The 9,931-nt window shown below is 38.6% G+C and overlaps 1 protein-coding gene across 1 annotated transcript; it reads left to right on the top strand.

Moving 5' to 3' along the window:
- The first annotated feature begins 1,014 nt into the window (after nucleotides 1-1,014).
- Nucleotides 1,015-7,455, top strand: LOC126754463 (proton-coupled folate transporter-like). The gene is made up of 8 exons (XM_050466432.1): nucleotides 1,015-1,631; nucleotides 4,489-4,639; nucleotides 4,700-4,883; nucleotides 4,951-5,137; nucleotides 5,200-5,335; nucleotides 5,401-5,537; nucleotides 5,615-5,961; nucleotides 7,326-7,455. Exons 1-8 carry the CDS (start codon nucleotides 1,245-1,247, stop codon nucleotides 7,453-7,455), a joined length of 1,659 nt encoding a protein of 552 aa, XP_050322389.1. The 5' UTR covers nucleotides 1,015-1,244.
- The last annotated feature ends 2,476 nt before the right edge of the window (nucleotides 7,456-9,931 follow it).

Genomic DNA, 9,931 nt, shown 5'->3' with positions numbered 1-9,931 from the left:
GTAAGTGAGGAATACTTGCACTCTTGCAACTTGAAGGAGGCGACGAAAATTTGCTCAAATACGACAATAATGTGCGAAAAAGATCATGGTCCAAGCATGGTGAAGCTCAACAAATGGTCGCAAAGCCAGGATTGACGCCGCGAAAGGTTATGCTGAGTGTTTGGTGGGATTGAAAAGGAATCATGAGATTGAAGCAAGCAATCGAAAAAACGGTCAGAACTGATCAACAGAAAGGACATCGTCTTCCATGAGGCATCCACTATATATATAGCCCTGAACTTGCACCATCGGACTACCATTTGTTTCGGTCAATGCAGAACTCTCTTATTGGAGTAAAGTTGGCTTCAAGATAAGCCTGTGAGCATTACTTGTCGCAGTTTTTCAATCCTTGACTCAATCTCCCGCTTGCCTATTACGTATATGTATAGCCTGATACCTTTTATGACTAGATTTTTCTCATATTCCACAGGAAGCAATCTCCAGGTATGTTGGAGCAGCCGAATGAAATCTTTTGTTGGCGTTAACTGTTGGCTTTTATTTAAGTCCAAATATTCTCTATTGGTTTGGCGGCTGGTGACTGTGATGACTAATCTAAAGTAGTTTTCTTATTGCCATTGAGTACAGCGTCTGCTCCTATGATTCGGAAAATTGTCTTCTTACAGTATCCAATCATGGTTATTTTTGGCGTAAAACATTTATTCTGATTTCAGTAAACCCTTCTTTTACAATTTCAACATTCTAAAGAAGTTTAGATTTTCTGTGAAGCACCCCAAAACCCTGAGCAGAGAAGCATCCATGAGGAATAATAAACAAAAATTAAATAATCAAAAGCTGCTATGTTTATCACTTAAAATCACACCAGCGGAAAGTTCGTAAGATGCGGATTAACGCCGAGTTATATTTAAAGAAAGATAGTATCGCCCATCAGTCGCGCCATCGCGTGAGAATTAAGATAAACTCCGTCTCACTTAACTGGAAGGTGAAATGCTGAGCAGTAACACTCTGCCGGTCGTCAAAGCCTAAACGCGGAACTCGAAATTCTAATTTCCGAAATAACTAAACCAAAATATTACAAACCGTTCTTGCAGCGAATTGCGCGTGTGAAATTATTTAATAAAGAATCAAATACAAATGAGTGCAGTGCAAAAATTTGATACAAGTTTAGATCCTCGAAATAACGAATACTGAATTTCGAAATTTCAAAATAACAATCTTGTATTAACACTTGAATCTACGTTACAAAAATGGTTGCAGCAACAATGACTGAGCAAAAGGAGCGCAGCATACTCGACACACCCGATGGCATTGGCTTGTCTTTCGAACAACTCACATTCGATACGGAGGGCAATTGCTTGCCACCGGCATATTTGCCAACCACATCGCCAAATGAAAAAGAGTTTGCAGAGGAGCCATCAGCGGAAGACCCGCTTAAGCCGGAGTCAAAGCCAAAAAAGCGTAGACGTCATATGACCGTGGAATTTCCGCTTTTGCTAATGTTTATTGCTTTAATGTTGGGCGGTTCTGTGATGTTGAACCAAGAACTTTATCAAGCTTGTACAGCCGTTTACAATTTTAATGAGACGGACTGTGAACCACTGCGCGGGATTATACCCAAGACGCCGGAGGCAAAGGTAAGTGTTTTCTGTTAGCAGCTTGGTAATATCTAGAGATATGTTTTCTCTACGGTAAAAAAAATAAAATGCGGAACGACCTAATTAAATCGTCTTTAAAGTAATCACCTCATAAATCATGGAAACAGTTGTATTTGTATAAGCTCATACGATGGAATAAAATACATGTGCATTGGCATAACTATTTATAAACCAGCCAAGATTGCACAAGCCTAGGCTAAAAGTAGATGCATAAGCAAAAATATAACAAGAGGACTGAAATGTTCTTATCATTAAAAAAAATCTATTATTAGCTCAACTAATAGGCCTCAGTTTCGGTGATCGCCTCTTCATTCGACGTAAATTTCTTCCCAGCGAGATCTTCTTTTGAGATCTGAGAAAAGTAAATAGTCGCTGGGAGCCAGATCTGGAGAATACGGTAGATGCGGAAGCAATTCGAAGCTCAATTCATGGATTTTTGACATCGTTTTCACTTACTTGTGACACAGTGCATTGTCTTGGTGAAGTAGCAATTTCTTTATCTTTAAATGCGGCCGTTTTTCGACGATCTCGTCTTTCAAACAGTCCAATAACACTATGTTGATGGTCCTTCCTTTTTCATGGTCAATTGTCAATAAAATTTATTCCATGCGAATCCCAAAATACAGACGCCATAACCTTGCCAGCTGACTGTTGTACACTCCAATCGGATGACTATAAATCGAACTTCGGAGTGAAATGAGCCATGTTTCATACCTTGTCACATATCAACGCAAAACCTTGGGTTTTTCACCTTTGAACATCTCTTAACACTGCTCCGAATCATCAACTCGTCGTTGTTTTTGGTCAAATATGGGTGCCACTTTGTACAGAACTTTCTCATACCCAAAATTGTGTGAATGATATGATGTACACGTTCAGTTATCTTTGGAGTGTCTGTTATCTCAAACAACTTCACTTTACGGTCAATCCACCAAAAGGGCGATCCCACAATCTGCGCCAACTACCGTGGGATTAGCGTCCTCAACATCGCATATAAGGTGCGATCGAGCGTATTGTGTGAAAGATTGGCGCGCTGTTGTTAACCATGCTCCTTGGTCTTGGAAAATACCCGTGAGAAGGATCGACAAACACCACCTCTTCGCCGATTTCAAAACTGCCTTAGACAGCATGAAAAAGAGCTGCCTTTATGCCGCTATGTCTGAATTTGGTATCGCCGCAAAACTAATACGGCTGTGTAAACTAACGTTGAGCAACACCAAAAGTTCCGTTAGGATCGGGAAGGACCTCTCCGAGCCGTTCGATACCAAACGAGGTTTCAGACAAGGCGACCCCCTAGAGAAAATAATTCGAGCTACAGAACTTAATCGAGCAGGTACAATCTTTTATAACAGTGTCCAGCTGCTGGCGTATGCCGATGATATTGATATCATTGGTCTCAACACCCGCGCCGTTAGTTCTGCTTTCTCCAGACTAAACAAGGAAGCAAAAGAAAAGGGTCTGGTAGTGAACGAGGGCAAGACGATATATCCTGTCATCAAACAAACAGTCGTAGCACTCGCGACTTGGCTCTCACGTGACTGTTGACAGTCATAGCTTTGAAGTTGTAGATAGTTTCGTATATTTAGGAACCAGCATAAGCACCACCAACAATGTCAGCCTGGAAATCCAACGCAGAATAAATCTTGCCAAAAGGTGCTACTTCGGACTGAGTAGGCAATTGAGAAGCAAAGTTCTCTCTTGACGAACAAAAACCAAACTCTATAAGCCACTCATTATGCCCGTCCTGCTATATGGTGCAGAGGCATGGACGAAAATAACTAATGAGTCGACGTTGCGAGTTTTCGAGTGAAAGGTTCTGCGAAGGATTTATGGTCCTTTGCGCCTTGGCCACGGCGAATATCGCATTCGATGGAACGATGAGCTGTATGAGATATACGACGACATTGATATAATTCAGCGAAGTAAAAGACAGCGGCTACGCTGGCTATGTCATGTTGTCCGAATGGACGAAAACACTCCAGCTCTGAAAGTATTCGACGCAGTATCCGCCGGGAGAAGCAGAGGAAGAGGAAGACCTCCACTCCGTTGGAAGGATCAAGTGGAGAAGGACCTGGCTTCGCTTGGAAACTCCAATTGTCGTCACGTAGCGAAAAGAAGAAAGGACTGGCGCGCTGTTGTTAACTCGACTATAATCGCGTAAGCGGTGTTTACGCCAGTAAAGAAGAAGAAGATGTATCAGGCCGGGGACTTTTCAATTGGCCTGCCATAGCGCAAGCAAGCTTTAGGCAACAAAGAAGCTAGCTGCGCTTCCCTGGTTATGGGGGTTCTAACAGGCCGTTTTCCTATCAGCGTCCACACTGTAAGGTTGAGAATTTTATCCGACACCAGCAGCTGAAGCTCAATGGAACAAGACGAGGCGAATCTTCTCAGCACTTTTTTGATTGTCCCGCATTTGCGAGATCAAGGCTTAATCACTTAGAACACATACATTTTCAGATATCCCACCAAACTGGTGAGAATAGAAATGAAACGCCCGAGCAATTTTTTATTGCCCACAAAGCGCTCTAATGATTTGTAAGTTCGAATTAAAGAAGTTATTTTTCTAAGGCATCACAAAGGATCAGTCCAAGTGCGATCTTTCGATCAGCTATCTAACTTAAGCTTGTTATTGCCGACTGTGCTCTTTTTTGCCAATAGGGACGAAGGTCTTTATGAGCGTGGCATTACCACTAAAAATGGCAATCAGTTATACAAGAAAGTTATGAGATCTTTATACCGAAAAAGTGTAATTATAATATGTCAAAGTGTTTTTAAAGAAAATATTCAAAATAATTAATTTTATGTGAATTTGTTATGATTTCCTAAACTTGTTCAGATACTCGAGAACCATATTCAACCTTATGTTGCTCGAATTAGCATGATAAATTCCATATTACATAACGTATGGCCAGGACTGCTCGTGCTATTCGTGGGACCCTGGTCAGACAAATTTGGGCGTCGACCAGTGCTACTGGCAACCTTTGGAGGTACATAAAAACACCGTTTTTTATTATCTTACTAATTACAAACTTACTCACAACCCATAGCCTACTTCATTGGTTACACTATAACGACTACATTGGTATACTTTTCGAAAACACTCGCACTTAATCCCTGGTTCTATCTATTGGGCGGCTTACCATCTACCATTGTCGGCGGCAATTGCACAATGATGGCTGTCATCTTTTGCTATATATCTGATGTCTCCGATGCGGATAGTAAACCAAAACGGTAAGTGCGGGATTAGAAGTTTGTGGTTGGAGGGAATAATCTCCTTTTTGTTTTGATTTGTTTTCAGTATGTTCTATGTGGATATAGTTATGGGCGTGGGTGTAGTGTTCGGCAATGTAATTAGTAGTTACTTGTTACGCCTCACGAATGTGGCCACAGTTTGTGCGACTGCTGGCATGCTGGTGTTCATCGCTTTATTGTATATAATAATTTTCATAGAGGAAAGCTTGGATGTTGAGAAGACCACATTGTCGGTATGTGAGCATTTGATTTACGATTTTAGATATAATATTTTTTAATAATATTTACGTTGCAGCATAAAGCTAAGAGCTTCTTTGATGTGCGCTTAATTAGGGATCTCGTTAAGACCTGTGTGGCACGTCGTCCAAATTATGGACGCGCTATTATTGGTTGCACCATATCGGTACTGATGGTAACCCATTTAATAATGTGTGAGTAACAAGGATTTAGTAATATTTAGCAAGCGTTTAATTGACGAAATTTTTAAATTCTACAGACGGTGAATTTGGCGTATTCTACTTGTTCTTGCGCACCAAATTCAATGTGACATTACAGCAGTTTACCTACTTTAATGCCATTACAATAACAATTAAGATGATTGGATGTAGCGTAGCCTTCGCAATATTTAGAAAGGTATACTATATGCATGAAGTTTTTGATGCCATCTTTACAATTTTTGTTTGTTTAACCTTCTTTTATTTTTTTTATAGTTTTTCAAACTGCCTTTTGCCGTCGTTGCTATGATCGGTATGGTTGGCTCTATTCTAGATCATTTAGGCCGTGGTTGGGCGCAGAGTTTCTGGCAAATGTATATGGTCTCGTCATTCGGCATTATATCGGGCATAACGGGACCTATGTTGCAAGCGCTCGTTGCACTTGCCGTGCCACCAAATGAACTTGGTAAAGTTTATGCGCTGGCATCTTGCTTCAAAACGCTCGCACCACTAATTTCTGCTCCCTTGTACACATACGTCTACAATCGTACGCTGACTTTTTACCCTGGTTTTTATAACTTCATTAGCGCTGGACTTATGGTGGAGTGTTTCATAGTATTGATGTGAGTAAGAAAGCTTACATATTGCTTAAGCGACTTTAAATTTCTATAATATTTGCATTTTTTTGTAAGCGCGATTGATTTTGAATCCATGAAAGCAAATTTGGAATTTCATAAAGGTTTGAAACGCGGTGTGTGTTTTTTTTTCAAATCGGTTACATAATACTAAGAGGATAGGTATTTTTGCTATGTTGGACGGTCCTTAATTAATGTAATACAAAGCCTTCAAAGACGACCGAGAGATCGTTGAGGACATGCCTCGTGTCCTTCTAGTTCTAGACGACCTTCGTCCTCTTCATCGGATGAAAATAATAAAAAAGAATGAAGGATATGGGTGCTTGAAAATCGTCGGGCAAGTGTTACAAGAGGGCTCGACATTATAACTGTCGATAAGACATGAGTTCATGAGTTTGACATGCAAACAAATTCACAAGCATCGGAATGGAGGGAAAAAATCCAGCCGAAACCAAAAAACTACGTCAAAACCGCTCAAAAATCTATCATGAATTTGTTCCGGAGGGACAGACAAGGTCAATAAGGAACGGTGGATCGAACCATCACAAAAAACGCAATGAATACCTTCGTACAACCACAGTATTCACCGGATTTGGCTCCGTTTGACTTGCTGCCCAAACTGAAATTGTCACTCCGTGGAACCCATTTTTAGTCGTTCGCAGAGATAAAGCAAAATTCACTGAAGGAGCTGAAGACTATCCCAAAAACTGCTTATGAAAAGTTTTTCTAGAACTGGAAAATTCGTTGGCATGTGTCTATTACATATGGTGGGAACTACTTTGAATGCGACAAAATAAAATTGATGAATAATTAAATATTTTACGTTTTATTTACAATTTCCGGGTACTTTTTTGCACAATGCATATAAATAATCAGCGCAATAGGCTGCGTTGATTTAGACTTATCCGTCTGTCCGTCCGTTCTTCTGTATATATGCGAACTATTCCTTTAGTTTTTGGGATATCGATTTGAAATCTTCCACACATTCTTTTCATTTTAAAAAGTGGCTAATTCGCAAAATCTCATGTTCTTTATTTGAAACGGATTGGTTCATGACGCTTTTTGAAGATAATTTATCAGAATATAATTGGGGAATTTTTAAAAATCATCTTAGCTGGGCTTATTTCTGTAGAAATTTAGCCCCACAAAAAATAAAGGCGTTAAATCGCATGATCTTGGTCCCTAACTAGTATCTAAATATTGAAACATGAAAAAATATAGATCTTTTAAAATTTCTAGACTACAAGAATTCTTTATCAGAACCAGACAATATCTAAATCTAAAGCTCAACTACTACAAACAATTTTGATCTATATCAATTTTAAATTTTTTCTTATCTTTATATATAATAGTGTGATAAATAATTATGAACGACGAGTTGCTGCCAAAAAGAGCAAAACAGATGCTGAAAATGGAGAAGAGGAAAAACCGCAAACTGAAAAGCCTCAAACAGAAAAGTCTCCGTCAGATCTTGAAACATAAAAATATTAACTTATGTTAAGTTGTTAATATAAAAACAAAAATAAATTAGTAAAATAAATACGATAAGTTAATTTTAAAGAAAAACTTGTGAGTTCTTATTTTAAAATTTGTATGATAAACACTAAACTAATTTTGAGCGCAAATTCAGTATTTTATATAAGAAAATGTTGACAGAGGAGTTCCTCTCCTCAAGAAAATTTGAAAAGAAAATGACAGTACTATTATTCGCCATCATGAATACTAATGATATATTTACATATATGAGATCTACAATACAAGGTGCGTTCCAAAGTAAACAGGACTTATAAAAAACAAAAAAAAAACATCAAATGGTTTTTTCGGCAAAATCAGTTTATTTTATTCAAAATAGTCTCCTTCTGCTTCAATACAGCTACGTCTGCATAACGCTTTCCTTTCATGGGCAAATGTATTTTTCCGAAAAGGAAGAAGTCGCACGGTGCCATATCAGGTGAATATGGGGAGTGGTTAATGGTTAAAATATGATATTTGGTCAAATGATCGTCCTTCGAATGTTGGATTCTGAGCAATTTTTGGTCGTCAGTCAATTTGTGCAGAACAAACCGCGCACACACCTTTCGTAAGCCCAAATGTTCGGTCAAAATGCGATAAATCGATGTTTTGGAGATGTTCAATTCCATTTCCATGAATTTCAATGATGATTTCGGCTGATTTGATTGATTTGATTGGCCCACATGTTGATCGTAATTTATGTTCTCACGACCACTTTGAAAACGTTTAAACAACTCGTGCACTCTGCTACGGGATAGGCAATCATCGCCATAAATTTGTTTTATCAATTGAAACGTTTCGGTTTTAAACCAAATTTAATGTTGGCTCTTTGTTCGAAGCTCATTTTCGCACCGATAACACAAACATACTCACACTTAAAACGCAATAACGTCACTTCCAATTGATGAAATGTCATGAAATTCTCACTGGACAGTCGGTAAAGATAGCAGATTCTAACGCAGATTCAAAAAGTCCTGTTTACTTTGGAACACACCTTGTATAAGTTATTTTAAATTTTCTAATGCCGAGAAAACGCTGCTATATTTGTAAACAGCACTGTACACATATGTATCTTAATTTAAAATTGTCTTTGCAAATGAAATTGAAGTGTCGATAAATGTGAATTAAGTGTGATTGCCATACATTTTAAAATTCTTTCATTACAAAAAGGCCGCCTTTTGTGGGATCTACCACAGAATGTTATAAATGAAAAAAATTAAAATAAAAAAAAATTGATTTTTGCAATAAATTGAAGGTTTTACTTATTGGGTTGGTTGGTTTTTCATTGTGTAAAATATTTTATGAAATTATATATTCTCCATCCTTCGGACAAGAGAAGGATTCCACGCTCATAAAATGTTTGTTCCTTGCAGGCAAAAAACTAATCAAAGTAAGTTTGACATCCTGATTTGCGCTGAATGTTCTCCCATTAAAAAAATTTTGCAGATTCCGGAACAAGCAATAGTCCGAAGTCGCCAAGTTTGAAGAATAAAATGGGTGTAGTAGCACATCCCATTCAAGCTGCAACATCTTTGACGAGTCATGAAACTTGTATGAGGTGACTATGGGCATTCAAAGTGCTTTAAGCTGGTTCATCGTATCTAGACCATGATCTCTTGCGCTTTACATTCTTGTAAACAACCCATTGCCAGTAAGAACTTGAGGAACCCATTTGTCAAGCTTCGAAACTAATCCTAGACGTTTCATGTGCTTGTGAGCGGTAATCTGTCAACAATATCTCCAGTTGTTATTTGACGATTTGTATCAATCACAGACTTTATTTTTTTACATCGGCTTCAAGAGTCCTTCCAGGACGTGGTGCATACATAAATTCTCCATACAAATCACATAATTTTCGCCTTGCTTGAACTGCTGTTTCACCCTTTTCATAGGAAACCAGTGAAGTATCCTGTTTTCGATCCAAACAAGAACTATTACCCAACAAAATTTATGAAAACACTATAAGCAGGTGTTCAAATATAGTATACAACGGTAAAGCGGTTATATGTGAAGATGGCTGCCAAAAAATTCAATATAATGTTGTCATCAAACGGAATTACTTAGTAAACGACCCAATAGCATAGAATGATCCAATTTTAGTCAAATATCCAACGTTTTGTTCGATATCGTATTGCCATTTTGAGTGTAATTTCATTATTAGACTCTCATAGAAACTCACGTCCCTATTTCCAAAAATTCTTTACAATCGAGTTTCCGATTTTCCTATTGAGGCTTGGCCACCGTTTGCTCAGACTCACTTACTTCATACCGGATCACTTGGATCATGAAGTCGCCAAACCGAACTCTGGCGGCACCTTCTCTGCCCATATAACGGCGAGGGAGTTGTGAGTGGGGAGAAGCCGCTGTTGGAGAGGGGCAGTAAACTTCTTTACGGATGGGTCAAAGCTTGGGAGGAAGGTTGGTGGAAAATTTTGGTGTCAGGAAC

This window comes from Bactrocera neohumeralis, chromosome 4, assembly GCF_024586455.1.
Source record: "Bactrocera neohumeralis isolate Rockhampton chromosome 4, APGP_CSIRO_Bneo_wtdbg2-racon-allhic-juicebox.fasta_v2, whole genome shotgun sequence".
In the NCBI taxonomy this organism is placed as follows: domain Eukaryota; kingdom Metazoa; phylum Arthropoda; class Insecta; order Diptera; family Tephritidae; genus Bactrocera; species Bactrocera neohumeralis.
Note: the sequence above shows the minus strand (reverse complement) of the source record. Positions and strands in the feature narration are given on the sequence as shown.

Excerpts from the sequence above, each read along its gene's own strand:
- LOC126754463 (XM_050466432.1), top strand. The coding sequence starts at position 1,245 with ATGGTTGCAGCAACAATGACTGAGCAAAAGGAGCGCAGCATACTCGAC. Across the intron at positions 4,640-4,699 it reads GCTACTGGCAACCTTTGGAG|CCTACTTCATTGGTTACACT; the intron begins GTACATAAAAAC and ends CACAACCCATAG. Across the intron at positions 5,962-7,325 it reads GAGTGTTTCATAGTATTGAT|TGTGATAAATAATTATGAAC; the intron begins GTGAGTAAGAAA and ends TATATATAATAG.